The sequence below is a fragment of the Corella eumyota genome, chromosome 3, assembly GCF_963082875.1.
Source record: "Corella eumyota chromosome 3, kaCorEumy4.1, whole genome shotgun sequence".
NCBI lineage: Eukaryota > Metazoa > Chordata > Ascidiacea > Phlebobranchia > Corellidae > Corella > Corella eumyota.
This window is the reverse complement of record NC_137492.1, coordinates 646758-671498: the sequence shown is the minus strand read 5'-3', so window position 1 is coordinate 671498 and position 24741 is coordinate 646758. Positions and strand designations below refer to the sequence as shown.

Sequence of the window (24741 nt, the reverse complement as noted above, 5' to 3'; positions counted from 1 at the left end):
GGAATTTAAAAATTTTAATTTTAACAAATTATTTAAAAAACTCCCTTTTATTTGCTCTACAGCTTTGATGTTGAAAACGGAATCACTCCGATGCGAAGTCCAATGGATCCGCAATCCTCTCCCGGAATGATCCTCCACTCCACCGCGATGCCACACTCCCAGAGAAGAGAGAGCTTCCTCTACCGATCCGACAACGAGTTCGATCAATCCTCACCCAAGATCGGATCCAGGAACTCCTCCGTCGTCAGCGACACGTAAGTGTTACGTCATAGTCTGATTGTGTATAAAAAATTGACGTCATGAGTGTTACGTCATAATCTGATATTCCAACACTAACTACTTGGAGACATTATTATGTAACCTGACGTCATGTTGCTAAGTTTGTGATGTAATAATTATCAAGTGACGTCATGAACACGTGGGGGTTGGTTTTGTTATTATACCTTGATTGTGACGTCATAAATCGTCGTCGAAACCAACCTTACTGTGTTTGTGACGTCATCAGTCGAACATTGTTAAAAATATTTTGTTTTGTTACAGACATGGAGTCGAAGATCTTATCGTCACGCCGTTTGCACAGGTAATATGACGTCATAATAAGCTTTGTTAAGAAAAAACAATTAAATTTAATATTTATTTAAATAAACATTTAAAATCTTTTAAAATAATTAAAAATACAAAATTTCGCAAAACGTTTAAATTTTGTTAATTTCAAGTTTTATCGATTTTTTTTCACACGGGGTAACATTAAAAGGAGAGGGAGTAAGGGAAAGCAGGAAGGGAGGGAGCACTAAAAAGAGAAATTAAGAAAAGGCTTAAGAAGAAGTGTTAATCGGTCATTTTAAGTAACCAGCAAAAACTGTCATTGCTAAAATTCTAAAAAATGCAGAAGACAATTTCTCCTGGAACTTAAAATAACTACAAAACACTTTTCCTTTAGTCCCTCCTCCCCCCACTTTTTAGGGCTTCCCTTTTCACGGTTTGGTTTTGTTTTAAAATAATTCAAACTTTTATTCGCACGCGAACACTTAGCTTCGTCTGCATCAGTGAACACGAAATGTCACCCAAATTTCGATACATTTTGTCGTAATTTCTCATTCTTACGTAACAATGGGTATTGTTATTAGTAACAATACAATAATAAGTCCTTAACATTTGCTCAATATTAAATATTATCTTGTTAATATTTTAAACTTATAGATATACTTTAATTTTAAAATTAATTGTTAATTAATGTTATTAATTTAACTTTAATAAGTTGTTAATTGGGTTTAAATTAATCTGTGAATTGCTATATTTTGAACCACATCAAATAGAGTCTAAAACGGATAAATTAGTTAAAATATTAGATTAATAATTTCATAAATGTTTGTTAATTACAACCTGTTTAATTAATTTCACTTTAAATTGGGTTAAATCGGAAATTAGAATTTATTTATAAATTAAATTATCTTAAAATGTTTATCTTAGTTTAATTTTAAATTGATTAAATTTGTCAGAGATATAAATATATTTATTATAACATTTAAATCTAACTTGTGGTTAGAATTAAAATAGTAAATATATATTTTTCTATATCACCTTAAGGTGATAGGTTTTTATATTTTTTATCGAGTAGGGGTGTGCTGTTATGACGTGTTTTGAGCTAACCGTAAACGCCGGGCTCAAAGGCGAATAATGTGGCAATGGTGCGGCTCGAACCCGAAACCTTTCGGCTCGTAGTTTGCTGCCATGACCGCTTAACCAAACTAGCGAACTAAATTATTAAATATTTCGTAAAAATAAATGGCTCTTGAGATGTGGAGGCCACCTTGTGGTTAGAATTTAGTTAGATCACTTTTACTTTACCGTTTTCAAATTAACTCTTGTACTTTACGGTCCTAAGCTTTTTCATAAAATCTTCTTATTTTGTTAAGTTTAGATTTAAACAAATTAGTTTCTGATAATTTAAAGTTAATCTTCCAACATTGTTGTCCAGGTTCTCGCGAGTCTCCGCCGAGTCCGCAACGATTTCATCAACCTCACCAACATCTCACCTTCCGCCAATAACCGGTAAGTCTGTCACGTCATAATTTTGTGTGTATGACGTCATAAACCTGTTGGAACGACCTTATAAAATATGTGTTTCGTTATTAGGTCGGGTGTGGCGTTATTTGTTTAGGTCCAATACCGTGTAAAGAGTGTTACGTCATAAGGGAGTAATAGTGACGTCATAGTGCAACAATATAGTGCAGTAATAATGACTTTACAGGATTTTAAAATGATTTTTTTTGTGGCTAAATAAACGATTTTAAAAAGTTTAATTTGCAAAAGATTTTAAACAAAATTTTGTGATATTTTCATGAAGAGAATTCCTTGTTATTTTAGGATCACGCTTAAACACTAGGTCGGTAAAATAACATTCAATTCTTCCTATTATAAAGAGTGGGTTTATTATTATAAAAGTTTTACGGATATTTGCTCAGATATTATTCTTTCGCTTTCAGTGGTTTAAGAGTTAAATATTTGTGGATTAAATATTTTTATAATCTGTAATTTAAAAAACTCTTTTTTGCGTTTTTATATTGATATTATGAAAATATTTAAATTTTTAAGAAAATATTTAAATTTTATTAACCAATTAACAACTTACTGTATTTAAAAACATATTAAAATTTAAACCTTAATTTAAGTCACGTGATATTACTTTTTAAATGTTTTTAATTAATATAACGTAATATAACTTTTTAATTAACAATTTTAACGTATTTGAAATCTTATTTTAAACTCTGGTTTTGTAATTAGAATAAAACACTTTAATTCTCACATTCAGAATTTCCCCCGGCGGGAAAGCCCCTCCCAGCCCGAACGTGAACTCCTACATGAACAATGTGTCCCCTGGAAGCGAGGAGTTCATGCAGAGAGCAATCAACACGCTGGAGGAGCTGGATTGGTGTCTGGATCAACTCGATGCGGTCCAAACTCACCGGAGTGTGAGTGAGATGGCCTCAAATAAAGTAAGTTTTTAAAAGTTGTGAGTTTTATGTTTTATTACTGACTTAAATGATATCCAAACATTTTACCGAAAATATTTGACCGAATAAACGTTTGACCGAAATTCGAAATTTTGTTTTACCAAATTTTTTTCGGTATTTTAAATTTTATAAATTTCGTTTTTTTTACGAAATTTAGGTCAAAATTTTTATAAAATTAAACCCAATTTGAAATAAAGCGTTTTTGGGTAAATGGTTGTAACATAACAGTAATGTGATCTTAATAACATTTGGTTTTCTTTTTTAAACATGCAAAAGTTCCTATTTTTTGTTTTTTTTGTAATTACGTGCTTAACTAAAAGTTTTGTAAAGTAACAATAAATTTTATTCAAATTCTAGTTTAAACGAATGTTAAACAAAGAATTAAACCAACTTTCTGGAATGAGCAAATCGGGGAATCAAGTTTCCGAATTTATTTCAACAACTTTTCTGGGTAAGTTTTTAAAAATTCGATTTTACTCAAAATTTTAGACAATTTTTGGGCAGTTTTTTTTTGAAATTTAACTGTTTTTTGTTAATATATGTTGTGTAAAGGACAGAGTTGTGTTAGTTATGTTTTTTTAGGCATTTAAAGATGTTTTTATTAGGCATTTAAAGATGTTTTTAGAAATTGTTTTAAATAACAGACTTATTTTAATGTTAACGCTAGTTGGCGTTAGAGTGCGCAGCTATGAAAGTTAAGTTGGATAATATTTCAAGTTTTAAAAACAAGTGTTCAGTTAAACAACAATAAATTTAATTATATTTAGTGTTTTTATTATAAATAGGGCTTTGTAAGAGATATATGATATATATGTGTTATATAAAGTAACTTTAACAATAGCTTGGTTATTACGAAACAATTGAAACCTGAAACTTAATTGTGACATCATTTAAACCTAATTAACCTCTCTATTGTTTGCTCTTAAACATAAAAAAGATGTCTTTTTCTCACATTTTATTTGTTTAAACTTTCAAATTGAGGTTAAATTTGTTAAATAATCGTTTTTTATTGTTAATTATTCGGTTTTTAATTAAAACAAATCTTTTTCGGGTTCTTATTATCCCAAATTTTAATTAATTTACCATTTTATGTAATTCGTTTAAAAATTATTAAAAATATTACGTGGGTTCTTATGTGAGGATCTTACGTAACCTAATTAAAGGTTTTTATTTAATATTTAATCTTATATTTACCTAAATATTTTTAAACCAAATTTAAATTCATTTATTCTCTAATTTTTTTGTTAATTTTTTGAATGATTTTTCTTCGGGTGCATTTTACCGAGAATTAAACGGGATTTGCATTATTATTGTGACGTATGAATGGTCATTTAACGTCTTATGTCGTCATATTCGTGGAATTGTACATAGATTTTAATTGCAATTTAATTTCTATGAAAATTTACAAAAAAAAAATTGTTAAAAAATAGCGCAAAAAATTCTGGTGCAAAAAATTAAAAGAATTTTTCTTACTAAAAATTTGATTTAAAATTTAATTTTTTAAATTTATGATTTTTTTCAATAATTTTAACCTCATCTCAACTTTTTATCTTAAATACTACGTTCATTATGAGCTCATAATGATTATTATTAATCTACAATGATAAGACTGTGACGTCATAAGCATTATAGTAGTTTGTTTATTAAGAGGGGTCAGTTGGATTCGTGATAAAATAAATAAAGAAAAAATTAAATTTTTTTTTAAATTAAAATAAAAAAGTTTTTTTTAGAAATTTTGAATTAATTTTTTTTAAATTAAAAAACCGCAAATATTTTGCAGAATTAGCAAGATTGAAATATTTTTACCAATTGCGCAATTTTAATTCTGCATTTGCGTGACTACGTCATTGTGGTTCGATTGACGTCATAACCCTTGTTCGATTTCAAATACTAAAACAATTAACTATTAGTAGCAGTAGTAGCTATATAGTTTTTTATATTCTAGAACTATTAAAACCAATATTTGCCGCGGCATATTGTGACGTCATAAAGCCTTACGGGTAGGGTTAATTTTTGGCGTTTTTTGACAAACTTTTAGAGATTTTGAGGGTAAGAAGTGGAAGTATTTAAATAAATAAACTTTGAATTTTAAATTTAGAAATCCTCTTCTGAGTATTAGACGATTTTATCTTCTAGAATAATAAACATTTGATTTAATAATTATTCAAGAAATCGTGTGTTTTAAAAAATAAATGTTTTCAATCATTTAATCACGTTTGTTAAGATTTAGACAGGTTATTTCGGTAATTAACTTTTACTAATTAAGATTTGTTAATTATTAGTAAATGTCTTCAACGTTTTTTGCAAAAAATAACAAAACAATTTTTTAACGTTTTTTTGGGGGGGATTTTTGCTGTTTTTAAAAATTTATTTTAATCATTGTCTGGGTATAAAGTCTATCGTGACGTCATAGTCAGTTAATTTGCATAAAACCTCTCATAATGTTTGTCATTTATTGATTTGTAATAAATCTTATAATAACTAAGAAAAGGTGTTTTTAAAAATTTTTAATGATGTATTTAGAATTTTTTTTATTATTTAAAGAAATAGGTTTTTATTTAGTAATTTTAAGTGCCTAAGACAATAAAATGTCAATAATTTATGCTAATTTCTGCGAACATTCAATATTTAAGCCACATAATTATATAATAATTAGTTTTTGTTAAAAAATTTGGTTAAAATGTGATATTAATAATAACTGTTACTACTATGACCTTTAAAATATTTGAAAAATTGAATTTTAAAGTTCATAAACTTGGCAAAGTTTAAATTGTGGTTGACTCAAAACCAACAAAAAATTTGCCACAAAATTGGCTCCAGGGCAACAAGTTCTCATTTTCCACGAAAAATTTTCTTTTTTTTTTGTTTTACGTCATTCGTTGTTTCCGGAGCCAAAACATGTTTCCAGCAGTTTGTTGAATATTATTCAAAGTTTTGGTTAACTCTGAATAACAGGTTTTAAGTTATTAATATTAGTTGGTAGTTTTTTTGTGTTAAAATTATGTCTGTAAGGTTGTTTAATTAATTAATTATAATAATTAGTGATTAGTTAGTAATTAGCGAGTTTAAAAATTAAAATCAGTTAAAAACTTGAATTGTAAAATTTAAATTTTTAAAAAATTCCCAAAAATTTAAATGTTTAAAATTACAAAAAAGGGATTTTTTATTTCAACAAAAAAACTTCATTTCTATTCGTTTTGGAATGTTGTAACCTAACTCTCTTGTGTTGTGACGCACATGTGATTACTTCTTGTGGCGTCACAATGCAGGATGTGTTTCGTAATAGAACATATTGTTGGAAGAGAATAGGTTGTCGTTTATTAAACGAGTTTTGACATTTTTGTTGTTAATTAATCAAACGAACATAAAAATAAAAGATTTGAAGTTAGGGGAAAGAATAAAATGTTATTTTAAGTGTTTTAAATTCGTGAATTGTGGTTTTTATTGGTTTATTCAAGGTTTTAATGTTTATTCTATTATTTTATGTAGTTTCCAGCGACATGGTGTTTCTCTTTATAGGTTATTATACTTGTGGGGATTTTGAGAAGTCAGACAAAATAAATATACAGACAGTTGAAAAGATCTTTTTATTAGAATGACGGTGTTACTGTTACGACAGATTACATCATAGACATGCTTATTATTAGGTCATTTGTAAAAGCATTCAATGGAAAGTTATAAGAACTTTCACTTATGCCGTTTTTAAAACATTTTTCAGTGAAACAATAGTTGTGACACAGTTCCGTTTATTTACCTGCTACTATCACAACCATTGTTCTATACTAAAATACTAGAATTATTAAAAGTATGCTCGGTTAAAGTTTAGTATAACATTAATATAAGCGTGTAGTGGTAATCTAACAATAGAGGTCAGTAGAGGTAATGAACTAGCTAACCTCAAAAGTTGAAGTGGTTATAAGTGGGTACAAAGTAGAAGGTAACCAACACAAATAATTATTTAGTTGCCGCGTTAGGTTCGTTAAGGTAGAGGGCCTTTAAAAAAAGTTAAGGTAGAGGACCTTTAAGCCTTTAAAAATTTTCCTTTAATAATACCAAGTTTATTAGTTTAAAAGTAACAAAAAGTGGCTATAATACCTTTAAGTATAGTGTGCGTAGTTAATTAACGTTTTTAATTGCTAATTATAATTTTGTTGGGTTTAAAATAAGTTTATTTTAGTCTACTTGTAATTATTTTATTTTAAGCCAATTAAGTTTCTTTTTTAGTTGTTTTTTAATTAATTAGCAAACTGGTTTATTTTAAGATCAATTTAAATTTTGTCAGCTTTTTAATTTATTTAAAAAAATTATTTTTAAACAATATTTCGTGGGCATCGTCATAGGAAATCTTACTAAAACGTTATTTCCAATTTTCGCGTTAATTTTGCAATCTTAGTCAAGTTTTTAAATAAAAAAAATACATAAATTTAAATTATATACAAAAAAAAGTTTTGTAAAAATTGTTATATTTTCTCTAAAAAACAATAATTTAAAATTTGCATTTTTTCCACTTTTTTTATCGGAAAAATTCTACGCTTTGGTCGTCCCACCTGGTATTGTGACGTCATAGTAAGTAGATAGTGGCAGTTGTTAAGTTGAATGGGTGAGCAATAAACATAATGATTAACATTTTTGACGTACATTCAGTTCGAAAGGAGTTTTATGACGAGATAGTAAGGATTGTTCAGTGTTAATTGAGTGAATTGTGACCGAATAAGTGACCAGTTTAATCAGTGTCTGAGTTCAAACTATAAATAAGTTTAAATTTATGAATAATTTCACTTTAAAATGATTTTAAGTTCTGTAAACCTGTTTTATTAATAAAAGTTTAACTTAGTTATAAGGGTTGAGTAAGGATCGAGTTATTGTTCATAAATTAACACAAGGAAGTCATGATATATCGCGAATCTAAAAAAAACTAAAATTTTTAGAATAAAATTTATTTTTGATTCAAGCAATTCAGTCAAATAACGAATTTTCGAAACACAATCCACCAAGTTTCGGTAATTGTTTTTTCTATTATGATGTCATAGCGCATCTGTCGAACAATAATCTTGCAACCTGCAATCGATATCGCCTTTTTCTCTCCTTATTACGTCATAGACGGTATAGAAAAGCGACAATGCAGTAAATTGGTAGTCTTTAGTCAGCTGCGCGGCGCCTCGGTGAACGATCTTGATTATAATATTTCAATCGATTTTAAATTCGGATTAAATTTAATTTGTTTAATTTTTTGGATGTTTTATATTCTAGAATTTAAATTTATTAATTAGTATTTTAATTAGAATTATAATTACAGCTTTAAAGTAGTCAGATTTTATTTCATTTTAAAGATTTTAAATTAAAAGAACTTGAATTCAGTCAAGTTTTAAATATTTTGGTTTTAATTTAAATATTTCAGCAATAAGGTGCAATAATTAGTATTCGTTTTTGACAAGGCGATATAACAAAGAGGAAATAATATAAAGGATTATGACGTCACATATCGATGATATTAACAACAATACAACCTGGTCTCAATGTTTAACGTTTAAAAACTTCAGAAAAATGGCTTCGACGGTGGGTTTATGTTGCTACCCCCCTAACAACGATTTTAACATGAAGAAGGAAAATACGAAACCCCATCTACGTAGGGTATGCCCCGTTGCCCCCGTTGTTAACCACAGAAGAGCGAGCGAGGGGGTTATCTACAGGGAACCAACATCGTTCGATTATCGCCCGAAATTCGATGATTATAACGACTTGTGTATGACGTCACAATGCTGTCATACATCGCCGTTGGACGACAGAATAGTTCGAGAACATTTGTCGTTCGTAGCGCGTCGTATTCAGCTTATTTTAAACAACTCGAAATCGCGAACGACGCGGAATAGTTCGTACAGCGAACGCTTGTTCAGCGAAAGAAGGGCGAGTTGTAGAGAGCATTGTCCTAACTCGCCACGTAACTATCAGTTTAACGCGTCGTGGGACGGGAGAACAAAGAATTTGAATTTGATTTTATCACCCCAGAATATAAGATTGGTCCCCACTTTACAATCAAACACTCACCCTACGTTTAAACCCCAAAACAACACCCAGACCCAATACGGGTGCGCCAGGAACAACCCTCAAGAATGTATGTTAAATAACAGACTTGATACAGTCCCAGCGTTACCCAGTCGCAGCCACCATAACCCACTTGTTTTTTATGAGGGTTTGAACCCTGAACATCGGCGACTATCAGCAAGATATTCAACAGATTCTGGATTTTTTAGTATGTCTACTACTATAGAATTTTGCTAGGGTTTTGTTGTTAGTTTTTAGAGCAGATTTTAACTTTGGTTTTGGGTTTTGGATCGTTTTGTTTTTTGTGAATTTAAATTTAAAAATGTCTAAATTAACACAGGTTAAATTACGGTTAAAAAATAGTTGCAATTAATGCAAAATATATAACTTACAAAACACTAAATTAATGTTATTTTTTTCACTTTTTTATGTCGAAAATATTAAACTTTATCCTCGATTTACAGACAATCAGAACGATGTGATGTCACCGAATATAGACCAAGGAGAGGAAAAGGAAAAAAGGCCGTCCTCACCCAATATTCTGGGCAAGAATAAGACTCATCATGTCAACCCAACAGGAAGGATTATGGGCAAAATAACTGGTACATTAATTTTCAGTAAAAATTTCATAATTTAAAATTTTTATATCAAAGTTTACTGAAATACTAAATAAAAAACAAGTTTTCTATTCCTACTGATGCAAAATAATGTAATACTGTTATTATGACATCATAACATGTTTGTTGTGACACCATTTATGCTGAATAATTGATTCTGACATAATTGCATCATGTTGAAAATATTGACTAGTTAGCAATTAGTTAATCAATATTTTGTTAATTAGGAATTAAACAATGTAATCGACACCGTGACACTATTTCAAGATGGCACAAAATTCCAACTTTTGGGGTCGTTGTCAGCAACGAAGCTGCTCTAGAAAGAGTAAGAAAATTAATTTTTATTTAAATCTCTTATTTATTTAAGATTTTACACATGAAAAATATAACTTTTGGGGTTATTAAAACTTCAAAAATTTTTTTATAGTAAAGTTTTAGTTTTAAATTATTTATCTAATTTTTGTTGTCTTCAAAATAAAATTTAAATTGAATTTAACTATAAAAGGCTGTAGTTGTCCTGTAATGTAATATTCAATTTAAAGCACTTTATGTTTATTCTTATCTGTGAAATATAAATATTTTATAGGATTTTAGCTTACAGCATTTTTCTTATACTTTTCTTTAAATAATTTTTAGGTTGTGTTGTTTATATCCCTAGGGGTTTATATTATATTTATTTAATATTTATGTATTTTTGATTTTTAAGTAATTTTAATAAAATACACCTAGTTTTTTTAATACCGATATTTTGTATTGCTTTTATAAACTGTAATTTTGTTATAGTTTTGACTTTCCGATTTTTAAAGTAATTTTATTAAAATTTAATTAATTTTTTCCAGGAACTTGAGGATATCGATCACTGGGGTGGGATCGACCTTTTTAAAATTGCAAATATCAGCAACAATCGACCTTTAACTTGTGTTATGTACTCTATATGCAAGGTCAGTTAATTCTAAGTACTACTTGAACATTACAGCCCTGTTAAATATTCCCCTTATTACCTAGAACAAAAGTAATTGTGCAGAATATTATGAGCTCATAGTCTGCTCTTTGTACATTGAAAAATATTGACTTATAACCAATGGAATTCGCAAATATTTGCATTTCGCACTTAACTGTGTTTAATTTACCTCATCTTAGTTGACGTCAATTGAATTAAACTTTGATCTTTACAGAATTAATTAGTCTTTTATGGTTAATTAATATAGTTAAAGTTTTATATTTACCTAAAATTTTGAAACTTAAATTCTTTAAAAATTGACCAAAATTTTAACCTTTATTTCCACCAATCAGAAGCGCGACATGTTCGTGAAGTTTAAGTTATCACCGGAGAAGTTTTTAACTTATCTCATGACGTTGGAGGATCACTACAGGGAAGTCCCCTATCACAATAGTGTTCATGCTGCTGATGTTGCACAATCTGTTCACGTCCTTCTCTCCTCAGCAGCTCTTGATGTAAGTAACTTGAAATTTCAAGTTTTTTTTGATTTTTGTAAAATTTGATAAAAGCGATACTTTTTAGACCGTTCGACAACTTTAAAAGCTTTGCAACTTTATAATAAATACAAAAGCAGTGTGTAAATAAGAGTAAAACTTTGTATTTGAACTTTGTATTTCTAACTTACATACTAGACAAAAAAATTAGCCTAAATAATTAGTAGAACAAAATTTGGATTTATTTTTGTTGTCCTTTTTTGCATCTACTTAACATCATATTAATACCATTCAATATAACCAAAAAAAACAGTACTAAATAATAAAAAACATGTAAAAAACCTTATGTTTAAAACAGAATAATAAATTTAACTATTTTTATTTTGTTAACAGAGTGTGTTCACTGACTTAGAGGTATTGGCTGCCTTGTTTGCGAGTGGAATGCACGATGTCGATCACCCTGGTTTGAACAATCAATATCACTGCAACAACAGTAAGTTTACTGTGTTTTATCTATATAAATTTAAACATAACAACACAATTCTGCTCATTCTTGATTACTTAAGCCTTGTCTTTTTTTAGTTAATGAGGAAACCGGTCTTGCTTTGTTTTTTAATTCATTGAAAAATTGTTTTTGTTTATGAAAAATTTGTTTTTTATTATTCTATATTCGAATTGGCAGCTTATCTTATATTTTTATTTTTGAGAAAGTTATTTAAAACATTAATCAATAAAACGGAAATTATATTTTCCCCTTCTGAAAGTTTTCATTCTATTTAAGTTTTTAATTTTTCGCTTGAATGAGCGTATTTCCGAAACTGAATCATGGTTAAAATCCAAATTTAGGTTCTCTCTGGGGAGCAGAAGTAGTTATTGATTTGTGCTTAAGTTAAAATTTGATTAACTCTCTTCAGAGAGGAACCTGAATTATTTATAAACCTTAAAAAATAAGAAACACAATATGTTGTTCAAGTATAAAGCCATTTAATTTCAGATAAAATATTAAAAAATACAAATTGTTTTCATACAACTGGTCTCCAATTTTAGCCACTTTTTTACATTTTTTAGGAATATTTAAGATAACTTTTAACTAAAAATAACTTTAATTTTTCAGGTAGTGAACTGGCAATAATGTACAACGATGAATCAGTTTTAGAAAATCATCATTTAGCGGTTGGTTTCAAACTAATGCAGCAAGACCAATGTGATTTATTCGATCATTTCTCACAAAAACAATGGCAGAGTTTCAGAAAAATGGCAATAGACATGGTAAGTTGATATTTTAAATCAAACATTCTTTCTGTATTTAATTTGCAATAAAAATGGGAAAAAAATCACAGATTTAAATAGTCAGTATAATTTACAATACACTGCAACTGCCAGATGTATAATATTTAAATTAAGTTTTAAATTACTATGTCAATCAGCATGTCATACTGCTTACGCATTATTATTTCCGGCCTAAGAATTACAGGCGCCGTTAGCTTTTATTGTTTGGTAAATTCCTAGTAATATTTCTATGTAAACACTTGCAGTCTGCAATACTGGATACAGTTAATCATCTGGGTGGTTGTTATTATGTTGACGATTCATTTGATGTATTATACATGTACGCTTAAATAATTTATAGCTGTCTGCCCTGTTTTTTAATAATGTATCTTTTATTCTACTCTACCGTATTTCTTTAACATTTTGAAAGTGAATTATTAGTTACCAACATTAATACCTATTTTAAAAATATTTGGTAATATAAAAATTTTTGTCTATAAAAATCTTTAAACTTTTGTATTTTTTTTCATCCAGGTTTTAGCAACTGATATGTCAAAACACATGCAACTACTAGCTAACCTTAAAACTATGGTAGAAACAAAGAAAGTGGCAAGTTCAGGGGTCCTAATGTTGGATAATTATACTGACAGAATCCAGGTAAAAATACTTAAAAGTTTTATTTGTAAGGGTTAAGTTAATTATATAACCAAACCAGCTTGTCATTTTTGTATGTATGTAATATACGAAAGTAAATTTTACCAAATAACTTAATCTAAACTAGCATGTACAATTTTGTGTGTAAATATAATACAAAATATGTAAGGAAATTATAAAACTACTAATAATGTTATTAACTCCTACTAAACTTACTCAATAATAATTTATTTATTATTAATTTTTTTTTTCTTTAGGTTTTACAAAACATGGTTCATTGTGCTGACCTTAGTAATCCTGCCAAACCAATTGAGATGTACAAGAAGTGGAATGAGAGGATAATGGATGAATATTGGATGCAGGGGGATGTTGAGAGGGAAGCAGGGTTGGAAATAAGTCCGATGTGCGACCGACATAATACTTCAGTTGAAAAATCACAGGTAAGCATATTAAATAAAATTTCTAAATATTGGATCAATTTTGATGGCATTATACTAATAATTAACCAGTAGGATGGTGTAGTGGTCAGAACACTTGGCTTCACTACATAAGGTCCCAGGTTCAATTCCCATTTTCCTCATACTGTTGTACCTTTGAGTATGGCATAATAAACAATATGAACTCCTGCTGAGCCAATACTTAATTAGAAGATTAATTACCAGGCAAATATAATCTATAGTATCCCAAACTGGCAAAATTAACCCAAGACTGGGTTTGGGTAACTGATGTTACTCGTTGTTTAGGTTGTGAGGTCAACTTTTTCTCATCTAGGAACAATAAATGTAAAAAAATAATTTAAGAAAGTAATTTTATTTTAAACTAATTGAATTCAATTTTCAGGTGATGTTTATTGACTTTGTGGTCCATCCTTTACTGGAAACTTGGGCAGATTTAGTGAATCCTTATGCACAAGGAATTATAAATGAACTTGGATTAAATCGAGAATACTACGCAAGTCTGGTGCCTGGAAGGTAAGCTTAAAATATCAAATTCTTTTTTTATTTTTTAGTTTCGTGTCCAAATTTTAATTTTTTTAAATAAAATTTTTTTTTTTTTTTCAGTCCTTCTCCAACTGAAGGTGAAGAGTCGGAGGTGGACACAACCTTGGATGTTGATTCCTCCACTGATACCTCCCTCTGTGATGAGGAGGAGGATGAATGCAGCACCCCAGTTCCTCCCCACAACCCAAAGACCCGATTTCAATTCCACATGTCCCTTGATGAGGAAAAAAAAACTAATAAAGACCCTGTTTCTAAACCAAAAAGCGGGAATTTATGACATGATGATGTCATTATGGGTTAATTATGATGTCATACTTAAATGATGATGTCATTTAAAGTTCTTCAAGCGAGGCAAGAAAAGATGTCTTCAATATTAGAATAAACATGCAGTTATGATGTCACATTAGACAATAATTGGTGACGTCAGTTGCTTATTCACTGCCATTATCACAAGGGCGCTACCGTGTGTCAGCACACCCCGCAAACTTATTTATTTTCCCTCGTTCTTCAAAAAATGCCTATACCGCCATTCCATAGCAACAGGGTTTCCATGGTAACAGCCTATCATTATTTGTCTGTATATTCAGGTGCTGTGCCTGATTCGTGCTAGAAACGTGAGAACAATATTGTTGGTAATAATAAAAAAGCGACAAACCTTAAATCCTTGTAAAACCAACTTTTTGAATCATATGTTTATTATTTTTTTATTGCTTTTAGTTGCTATATTAAAAGGCAAATGTCTTTGTTGGAATATTTTACTTGTTCGCTTCAAAATTTTGTTGTTTTTCCTAAAATTGATTTTTTTCTTACTCAACTTAAATATTTTTATCTATTTATTGTTGAATTGTTGGTTCTTGCACCTATAAACTATTGCATTATGTTCACTGTGAAGACCAAACTCTTAATCAGTCTTACTACTGGCTTCACTAGAAACAGATTAGGGAAAAATTGGATAAAAATTTTTAAAAATGCTTTAAAACTTTACATTGTTATAAAAAACTTACAGTTTTATTTTCAAATTATGTTCGCACTTGTTTATTTATTATCTGACGTATTTGTACATTTAAAACATTTAAATTTTGGATCATAAAAAATATTTTAAATTACCTAGAAAGGTAATATTTGTTATTTCAAACCCCAAATAACCTTGTCGCCTCATCGGAAAGCATCTATATGTTGCTGCAATGTTAATGTTTGCGGTTGTTAAACTTGTTAGTTTTGTTCCTTTTCTTTGAAAGAAAGAAATACAAAATCTATTTAAAGCTGCAGTGAAGAATTTAAGAACTTTAATTTTTAGTACAGTTATATTAATATACAATAGGAAGTTGCTAAAGGGTTTTGTTGGTCAATCAGTTTTTGTTTTAGTTAATTGGTTTTAAATTTAATTACATTATATTTTTATAAAATTAGAACTTACAAAAAATAGATATTTGTAATTTTAAAATTTATTTTGGAAACATTTAACAACTAATTTTGGAAGCACTGATTCAGCATTATTTTGACGATTTTGTTTCTTTAGTTCGATTTAGGAGTTCACAAATTTTATTTCAATAACTTATTTTTTGTATCTTGTAAGCATAAACATATTATTTTTGTTAAATGGCATTTACTTTTTTATAACATAAATTAAACAAAAAGTTATACAGGAAAGATTTAACGCTAAATTATTGTTAATAAAATTAGTTTTATTTTTTTTTTAATTTTCTTGGAAACTCTGTAAATATTATTTCACATTCTCGTTTGTTGCCGGTACCGAGCAGCCGAGCGACTTTAGTCCGTCTTTATTTTGTTTTCTTGAATTTATTAGGATTGTTCGCTGACTGTATGTAAAACAAGATACATAAAGCGTTTCCTAATAAGTTAATAAGAACAAAAACATGTTTAAAAGCTAAGTTAAAAGTGCCCGCGTTAGATTAAGTTTATGTAACAGTCAGACAGTAAAAATGACAAAATGTGAAATTGTTGAATTCTGTTGGTTCAATTTTCGGTGCTATCTGCAACGTGTTTTTGTTTAAAATGACTGAAATTTAGTAATAATTACGCATGTTGTTTTTACTACGTTTAAAACGGGTTGACATGTTATAAAAATTACGAGCAGACAGTAGACAGACATAATCAAATATTAAGCAAGCAGTCAGTTGTCAGTCAATGAAAAAACTAAATTACAGCAATATTTAAACTTGATCTTAGATTTTAACACTTACTAAAACTTAAAAAATGTTTTCCAAAATATTTAATTAATAAAATTAGTTTTTTTCAAGATTTTAAGATCTTTAAAAAAATGTCGGAATCAAAAGCTTTTCCTCCAAGAGATGAGACACAGAGGGGAGCAAAGAGAAGCAGAGTGGTTGGGTCCTCCACAGATAACTCGGAGGACAGCGAACCTGATGAGAAAAGAGCAACCTTTAAACTTCAACCTCCGACATTGATTCACGGTCAAGCAAAATCGGTGCCAAAAACATCGGGAGAGGACGGTCAAGGTAAGATGACTAAAATAATACCAAAGTACGGGTTGTAGGGTAGTTTGGGACAATATGCAAACAATAACAAAAATTCGCGGAACACGAGTTAGGGCAGATTTTTTTCCTTTGCTGCCAGATGAATGAGGTATTTACCTAAAGGGCTAAGGGAAGATGCATTCAAGGCCGATTGAAGGTCAAGGGATAATGTGGAATTGTTTTTATAGCGCAAGAAATAGTGTCCGCAAAGTATAAAAATTTCACCCCTATTCTGCTTTTCCTTAATTTTAACTAAAGTTATCTTTCTGTCCCACGACTTTCCGCATTCCATAATTCAATATTATTTAATAACTAACAATTTCGATCTTTATTTCCTGTTATATATAAAAGAGTTTAGTTTTTACTTGTCCAAATTCGTTTGTGCGTCATTTTAGGTTTTTTGTCATTTTACATTTTTTAAAGCTTTTGTAAAATTAACAATAAAATATTTTATTTTACAGTAGCGGATAGTACTTCTCGGTGTAAGTTTTTGCAACCCTCTAAATTAGTGGTTCCCTCCACAACTGTCCCTCCACCCCAACCTAATAATGGTGAGTTATCAAATGTTTTAATTTAAGTAAAAACAGTAAAATCTGTTTAAAATCCACAAGTTTGCTTTATATGTAAAGGCTAAACTAAGATTTGTATAAATTTTAAATTTATTTTGTATAGACCTATATAAAACCAAAAATTACCTGTTTTCTATATCATTGTAATATACTAACTTGTAACATTTATTTTACAGAGAATTTGAACCCAAGTAATGTGGTATCTTCAAGCAACCCATTCTTACACCTGGTTGGAAATGAAAGCTTGAATGAAGAACCAGAAAACAATGTTACAACCTCAACTGTAAGTTATTCTAACTTATTTTATCAGCATAAACCTAATTTTATTCTTATTTTGCTGAATTCTTTTATTTTTTTTATTTTAGTATGTAGCTTAGTAAGAAAGTTATATATATATAGATTAATTAAAAGATAAGCATATTCAGGTAGTTTTAATATATAAACACATACTTTAATTATAATCTTAGTAGGTTAGTTCTATATTGGTTCTTTCGTTGTCATTTTATATAACATAAGCTTCTTACACACCTTTCCTAGTCTTTAGTTGTGTAAGTTTTGGTTATTACTTTATTGTAACTTTTTGGTGACTTTTTGTAAATTTGTTTTATTTTTAGACAAGTGAAAACAAAGAAGATGTAAAAGTGGATTCAAGTGATGAAAAAGTGGAGCCAAAAGTTGATGTTAAAGTTGAAAAAGTGAATGGAAATAACAAGGAAGAACCAGATAGCACAACAGATTCCAACAACAAGGTAAAATACTTGTTTTTTTTAAGACCATTTATAAACAATTTAAAGTCAATTTAGTTAATCCAAACTGTTTTTTTGGGCAGTTTTGCAAATTTTAAATAACCCATTTTTATTTTAAAATAAATGTTAGTTTTTCATGTTCAATTATCGTTGCTTTTTTAAATTTGTTATTGTCGTTTTAAATAAGCCAGTTGGGGTTTTTACAGTATAAAATTTTTGAAATATTTAAGGAATGAGCTGTAATATTTATAAAATGTGTGAATATGGACTCATTATAAAGGAATGTTATTATGTGATCGAACCTCTTTATACTATCGTAGTTTTGTTTACTTTAAAACTAGTATATGATTAATATTTTAACCTTTAAATTTAAAAATTAAAACTTTTAATAATACCAATAAATCAGAAAGTAATTAAAAAATACATAAAATAAACAATGTTATTTAATTAGTTAATTACTAAAATTAATTGAAAAGGTGTATTGCAGAGAAAATTTGATTTTAAACATTTAAATGAATTGTGTTGTTTTAATAATTTTTACCTTTTGATTATTTAAATAAACATTTTGAGATAAATTTTATTTGTTTCCATTCCAGCCAAAGGAAGAGCCTGCTAACTTGTTCCTGCAACCAAACAAACCTGAAACAACCGAAACCAACAACAACGACTCTGGCTTCGTCTTCGGGAGCAAGATGGAGGACAGGGTTTCCGTGAGTTTTTCTTTCAGAGTTGCCATAAAATTTTAATTTAATTTTAAAAAGTTGTTTTGATCCAATTTACAAGTATTTCAAGTTTACTTTTATGTGAATTATTCATAAATATATAACTTAATATAATATTGATCATTAAATTAAGTTACACCAAAACTTAATCAGTAAGAAAAATAAATCTATTACTTTAACAATTTAATCTACAACATTCAAAATTGTTTTTAAGAAATTAATACAAAATGTCTAAAATATTCTTTTTTTGTTAACAATCTTACAGAAATCTACGAAACAGTTTTTACAAATAAACCTTTTAATTTAAATCTTAGATCCCGGAAACAAAATCAAATGATCAAGATAGTGGAGATGCAAGCACCTCGACTCAATCTTCCTCATCGGAGTTTGTGTTCGGACAAAACTTAGCTGAACGAGCCAAGGTAAAAATCAGGTTTAAATGCTTACAAAAAAATTAAGATTATTTTAATGTTTTTTTCATTAAATCTCAAAAAAAAATCTTTAAGATAAAATCTTTATATTTAGATTAAAATTCAAGGTTTTATTCTAAGATTTTATTAAACTAATCCCCTTTAAACTGTAGGTAATACATAATATTAATTGGGTTATTAATTGTTCTAATTTATTATCAACTATTGTCAATGTTTTAGGTTTCATCATCAACCGACACTCAACAAAATAATTCAACTTTGTTTCAAGTTATTCCAGTTCCATCAGAGGGTAATTTAAATTTATTAGAACTAGCCATATGGTCGCAACTCTTAACTAATATTTGCTTAAAATAATTTACCCTCGAGCCACAAACAACAATATTATTTATTTTGTTGGCCAATGAATTGAATACACATTTGAATTATTCACTAAGCTTTATTTTATACAGATTTATTCAAAAAATCTGATTAAAATGTTATTTCTATATTTTTAGCTGACTCATCCACTAGCCCGGGGAATCCCCCTGGTGAAACAAAATCAGAGGAAGTGAAGCGAGGACTTGAGGAAAGTGCCGCGGCACATTTTCTTGCCACACAACAGAGAACTGTGGCACCGGAGGTTGCCGTAGTTACAGGAGAAGAAGATGAGAAAAATGTTCTTCAGGTTTGAAAAATTATTTAACTTTTTAATTTTATGAAATTCTTTATCTACATTTTATTAAAGTAATCTTAAATTTCAATTCTTTTATTTTACTGCAATTTATACTGGCAAACTTAACATATATATGCTCCACTGTTTTAGATGCAGTGCAAGTTGTACCAATATGATGTCGAGACACAAAACTGGTTGGAACGAGGAGTGGGAAGTCTGCATTTAAACGACGGAAAATGTGACGATAACGACCTCCAATTCACCTCCAGACTGGGTGGGTTGAATTAATACATTTTTTGTATAATAGAATTTTGGTATTGGTGTAACTTGCCTTATAATTGTCATATGGTTGCAACTCTTAACTAATATTTGCCCGCAATAGATTACCGATGAAAACACTAGTTTTATTTATTTTTTAGCCATTTAAATATATATTTATTCACTAAGCTCTATAAATGCTGTAAGTTCAACCTAGTTTGTGTGTTGGCAAAACCCACTTTGTTAAGAGTTCAATTTTTACAAAACTATTAAGTATCCCTTTTTATACCACTTTTACCTCACTTTATAGTTATGAGAACCCACGGTAGTTTAAGATTGGTTTTAAACACAAAGATTTGGCCTCTGATGACAACCGAACGTGCAAGTAAAAAATCTGTCCGTATCACAGCTCAAACTGGAGATGGAAAAATTGGAATTTTCCTGATCACTGTAAGTAACTTGATTTTTAAGCTAAGAATTGGTAAATTTAGACCTTAAGTTGTGGCAAGGTTGTTGGAACACTTTGCTTCACTACATGAGGTTCTAGATTCGATCCTTACTGCTCTTATGCTGTAGCGCCCTTAAGTAAGGCGTTATAAACAGTATGAACTCCTGCTGAGCCAGCACTTAATCAGCAGCTTAATTATCGGACAATTATAATCTATAATATCCCAAACTGCCACAGGCAACTTAAGACTGGGTTGGGGTTAACTAATGTTACTCTATGTTTAGATCATGAAGTCGACCTTCCCACATTAAGTTTAAATAAATTAATATTTGAATATATTCAGGCCACCATCAATGATGCAGAACAGATTCACCGAGCTCTAGAATACCGAATCCTCCACCAAAAACAACTCCAAGAGAAAAGAGAGGAGGAAAAGAAGAAGGAAGAGAAACAACCTCTCTCAAATTCGAACGGAGAGACGCCAAAAGAAGAAGGCAAATCAGAGGAGAAGCTGGTTGTAGTAAGTTAAAGGTAAACCCAAGTGAGATTTCTTTTTATTAGGCCTGACTCTTCCAAAGTCACTGTCTTCTACCATGCAAACTACAACACCAACAACCATTGTATTTTCTACCACATTGTGACATCACACAGTCACGTGATGCCATTGTATTTTAATGACGTCATCGCCGTCAAAGGGTCACGTGGGCGCGGCTGTTATGTCATCATAATCTTTCCACAGTAATGATGTAATAGAATGATATTGATGATGTCACAACCACAAACTATGATGTCACGAGTTTTAGAATTCTTTTTTTTTATTACAACTGCCAGAATCAGAAAAGCCAAAAGTTTCACGAAATAAAAATTGTAAATTCCTAAAATTTTAAAGCTTTTTGCTTTAAATTTATTTGCTATGGAGCTTCCAGTTGTTTTCAATTGGGTTACAAGTGTTACTCTGCTATGCTTATACTGTATATATTTTACTTTGGTAATTTTACTTGTTCTAGGTAGAATTAATTGTTAGGTTAATCAAATTCAACTTTTTTTTTTGATATTGTCAGTTCCTGGTTAGTTGGGAATTTTTGTAAACTTTTGTTAAATTTAAAACACACTTTTTTCTGAAATATATAAATGCATCAAAAAACTGGGTTTATTTTTTTTTGGATGCCTTATTTAAAACATTAATATAAACTCTGTATTACAATAAATAGCCTAAGTTTAGTATTTTTTAGATATATATTTTTTTTATATCTTTTGCTATTATAAGAACAAAAAATAACTATATATATAAAATGTGGCCATTTCTAAAAGTAAAGATTGTATAAATACTCTAGCTTATATAACAAACAAAACAATAAAAAAAACTTAACAATTACTCAAAATAGACCCCATAAACTGTAGCAGTTGCCCACAACGTTTTTCCTTCATAGAAAGCACCAGTCCAGCTATCCCTTTTGTCGTCCCATAAACACCTGCTTCCGATCCGTATTCCCTGGTTATTTAACTGTCCTATGTTTACTAACACCACTATCTTATGTCTGAAATATAAGGATATAGTCAAAACGTATTCTCTACCACCTGAAAATAATACCTATGAATGCCTAAATCTAGAAAAAAGTTGTCTAAAATTGTGGTTACCTGGTAAAGCCAAGATTTTTTACAGCTTGTAATATTTTGTCGGAAAGAGATTTAGTAAGTTGTCTGCAGTCGTTGACATTATAATCAACATCTTCTAGGTTATCCTGTGTTTATATAACTAACTTAAACATTATTCCTTTATTGTAGAAATACGTTAACTAGCCTTAAAATTATAAGTTAACGTAAAACTCGTCAATTCTCGATTTTTAAAACGTTTTTGGGCACTTTGACCCAAGCTATTTTGCTTACACATCTTTTTAAATTAAGCTAGCTCCTATACGCGTTAACATAACTTTGTTAAAACAACTATTTTACCATTAACACTTGCTCTGATATAGCCTGAACTTTGCCGCTACTAAATCGTTGATCTGGATCAGTTTTGTAAGTATTCTGATATTTTGTTTTCACTTTTTTGGCGGCAAACATTTCGCTGGCTGTATGTGGGTCCTCACTGCAGAAACAGAAAAGTTTTTGATAAATTATATTTTGCATTTTAATAGCACAGGCATTGTATCTTGCTTATATTAAATGTAACTTGTACTTTAGGCTTTGGTTCAGCCTATAGTTACTACATTTTATTAATCGTTTTTAAATAGAGCGAATTCCGTTAACTATACCAAAGATTTTTATATTCATTTAGCGAAATTGTACGTTTTTTGTTGGCTGATGTTATTGCAAGTCTGCTAAAATGTTTTAATTATAATTCAACACATCTCACCCGAATGTACAGATGCTAGATCCGACTGGTGCAAGACGGGCAGCAGATCCATCAAACATACTCCCCCTTCGTCTTAAAGACTGACTCATAACGCTACTCACTGGGTCCATATTTCTGCTTTCGATGCTTTTTTACAATGTTAAATATCAGTCTTATAATTAAAAAAGGCCTAAATCGCTACTTAATATTATAAAACACTGCCGTTCTAGTACAACGAAAACTGTTAAGTTTGTTTCGTTAGCTAGCATATCTATAATCTTTACATTTCATTTTAAATAACGTAGATATTTTGTTCCTAATTACTTCCGGGTTGTTTAAGCCTAACATATTTGAGTATTTTTTATTCTTTAGCTTCAAAACTACGTTTACACGTTAACAATATAAGTTTTAGATAAAGATTTGACATGACCAGCCAAATTAATAAATAAATTCGGCCATTTTAAATGTAATTGTGACGCCATAAATAATTTGTTATTGTTATTTAATCATAGAAATAAAATAATACATTTTAAACGCTTAAAAAATTATTAGATATACTTTTGAACACAGCTAACACACAGTAAAAACCTTTAAAAGCTAAATTAAAAATAAACTGGCAACACTAATAAGGGCACAGTAACTAAAATCTGCCAGATGCTGGCACGGGGAATCGAACCACCTCCTCCGGGTGCACTAACGACCGCGTTACAGTTGTTGGTGGTGCAGCAAGAGGGGTTGCAGACTCTAAAACAAAACAAAATTTAAAAATTAATTTTTATTAAATAAACCCGAAATCAGTGTAAAAAATGTATTAAGAAAATAAATAAAAAAACTACCCAGGGGTAGCAGAAACTCCAACGGTTGTTAAAGCATTGTTCACAGTAGTTGCACAGTTTATAGTTGAACAACCTGATGTCGGAGTACAAGAATAAAATCTCCCAGTAACCGTTATACCTTCAGTAACTAAAAATATATATAACTATAAAGTATTGCTGGTGCAAAAAGTTAAATAATTAGCCAAAAACTTATTCAATTACGAAAAATATAACCTATATGTATATATTTTAACTAACTTGAAGCTATACAGGCGAACATATTTAAATTTTTGTGAAACGTTTAATATAATTACTATTTTTGTAGCTTACACAAAAAGTTGTCCAGAGTTCCAGTAATTTGAAGGCACGAACTATCAGCGGGGCAGGTGACTGTAGCGGTTGTGTCAATCGGAGCACCTAAGATATCAATTTGGTAACCTGATAAGCAGGTTAAACTTTGCGCATACCCAGTGCTACATAAAAGTAAAACTAAAAACGCTTTTACAATGCTTAACATTTTTTAAAATGTGGTGGTTTTGGATAAAATAATTTCCTAAAAAAATATGTAATATTTTAATCATAGAACTCTTAAGTGCCTACATGTACAGATAGTAAATTTTTTTTCTACTTCTAAGCCACCCTAAACATGTCTATTATATTCCAATTTTTTTTAACTTTTCAGCCCATTTATACATACTAAATATTTTAACATTTTTTTGCTGTCGACTCTTAGGCTTAATTGTTGATTTGAAATAAAATTCCAGTTTCACAAAAAGACGTTAAATTATTTTGTTTCCTGAATTCTAAATAACAAAAGTAACTAGGCAGAAAAAATCGTTTTTAATTGTAATACTAAGGGATCTTTCAGGCTAATATTGTTTAGTTAGGGAAGACTCAGCATATCAATTACACAATTGGACAGTTCACAGAATGATATCTATTATGCTCTTAACATGAATAAACATTTAACTATAAAAATTTTGGTCCATATTCTTATTAAACGCCTGCTTTATAAAAGTTATAATAATTTCTGTATTTATTTGGTTTATCTAAAGTGCTTTTAAAATTATATTTTGTGTTGTTTTTTCTTTATATATTAAAATCTATATAAAATGAATAGGTAAAGTTTATTATTCGGCAATATGTGAGTAGAAATTCTCTTTAAATTTAAATATATAAAATCAATTATCAAAAGCAATTAAATATTTGGTATGTTTTAACGTAAATTACAATAAT

General features: G+C 29.3%; 4 protein-coding genes across 13 annotated transcripts in view; 2 read left to right on the top strand and 2 right to left on the bottom strand.

Moving 5' to 3' along the window:
* LOC145745274 (3',5'-cyclic-AMP phosphodiesterase 4C-like) overlaps positions 1-15299 on the top strand; it is a 40792-nt gene extending 25493 nt beyond the window's left edge. For all 10 annotated transcript variants that reach the window (XM_082563298.1, XM_082563299.1, XM_082563297.1 and 7 more), the window contains 15 exons: positions 63-254; positions 541-580; positions 1979-2052; positions 2813-2996; positions 3372-3465; positions 9521-9658; positions 9901-9998; positions 10513-10614; positions 10967-11128; positions 11501-11600; positions 12222-12376; positions 12911-13033; positions 13288-13470; positions 13871-14001; positions 14092-15299. In XM_082563298.1, the coding sequence (XP_082419424.1) occupies positions 63-254; positions 541-580; positions 1979-2052; positions 2813-2996; positions 3372-3465; positions 9521-9658; positions 9901-9998; positions 10513-10614; positions 10967-11128; positions 11501-11600; positions 12222-12376; positions 12911-13033; positions 13288-13470; positions 13871-14001; positions 14092-14308 (1993 nt within the window). In that variant the 3' untranslated portion in view covers positions 14309-15299. The remainder of the gene's footprint in view (positions 1-62; positions 255-540; positions 581-1978; positions 2053-2812; positions 2997-3371; positions 3466-9520; positions 9659-9900; positions 9999-10512; positions 10615-10966; positions 11129-11500; positions 11601-12221; positions 12377-12910; positions 13034-13287; positions 13471-13870; positions 14002-14091) is intronic.
* Positions 15300-16295: 996 nt separating this feature from the next.
* LOC145744773 (ran-binding protein 3-like) lies at positions 16296-24075 on the top strand. The gene is made up of 12 exons (XM_082562714.1): positions 16296-16511; positions 16991-17080; positions 17275-17381; positions 17713-17847; positions 18441-18554; positions 18881-18988; positions 19217-19286; positions 19492-19661; positions 19800-19923; positions 20218-20357; positions 20699-20886; positions 23831-24075. Exons 1-11 carry the CDS (start codon positions 16313-16315, stop codon positions 20882-20884), a joined length of 1443 nt encoding a protein of 480 aa, XP_082418840.1. The 5' UTR covers positions 16296-16312; the 3' UTR covers positions 20885-20886; positions 23831-24075.
* On the bottom strand, positions 21728-22821 carry LOC145744970 (dynein light chain Tctex-type 5-B-like). Its single transcript, XM_082562951.1, has 4 exons — positions 22712-22821; positions 22309-22444; positions 21994-22097; positions 21728-21893 (listed from the first exon to the last, which is right to left on the bottom strand). Exons 1-4 carry the CDS (start codon positions 22819-22821, stop codon positions 21728-21730), a joined length of 516 nt encoding a protein of 171 aa, XP_082419077.1.
* LOC145744774 (uncharacterized) lies at positions 23133-24054 on the bottom strand. Its single transcript, XM_082562716.1, has 3 exons — positions 23836-24054; positions 23527-23653; positions 23133-23434 (listed from the first exon to the last, which is right to left on the bottom strand). Exons 1-3 carry the CDS (start codon positions 24020-24022, stop codon positions 23293-23295), a joined length of 456 nt encoding a protein of 151 aa, XP_082418842.1. The 5' UTR covers positions 24023-24054; the 3' UTR covers positions 23133-23292.
* Positions 24076-24741: the final 666 nt, after the last annotated feature.

Coding starts and splice junctions, on each gene's coding strand:
- LOC145744773 (XM_082562714.1), top strand. CDS start 16,313: ATGTCGGAATCAAAAGCTTTTCCTCCAAGAGATGAGACACAGAGGGGA. Junction 16,512..16,990: donor ATCGGGAGAGGACGGTCAAG/GTAAGATGACTA, acceptor TTTATTTTACAG/TAGCGGATAGTACTTCTCGG. Junction 17,382..17,712: donor ACAATGTTACAACCTCAACT/GTAAGTTATTCT, acceptor TTTTATTTTTAG/ACAAGTGAAAACAAAGAAGA.
- LOC145744970 (XM_082562951.1), bottom strand. CDS start 22,821: ATGGACCCAGTGAGTAGCGTTATGAGTCAGTCTTTAAGACGAAGGGGG. Junction 22,445..22,711: donor TCTAGCATCTGTACATTCGG/GTGAGATGTGTT, acceptor CTGTTTCTGCAG/TGAGGACCCACATACAGCCA. Junction 22,098..22,308: donor TATCAGAGCAAGTGTTAATG/GTAAAATAGTTG, acceptor ATATAAACACAG/GATAACCTAGAAGATGTTGA.
- LOC145744774 (XM_082562716.1), bottom strand. CDS start 24,022: ATGTTAAGCATTGTAAAAGCGTTTTTAGTTTTACTTTTATGTAGCACT. Junction 23,654..23,835: donor AACTCTGGACAACTTTTTGT/GTAAGCTACAAA, acceptor ATATATTTTTAG/TTACTGAAGGTATAACGGTT. Junction 23,435..23,526: donor GGAGTTTCTGCTACCCCTGG/GTAGTTTTTTTA, acceptor GTTTTGTTTTAG/AGTCTGCAACCCCTCTTGCT.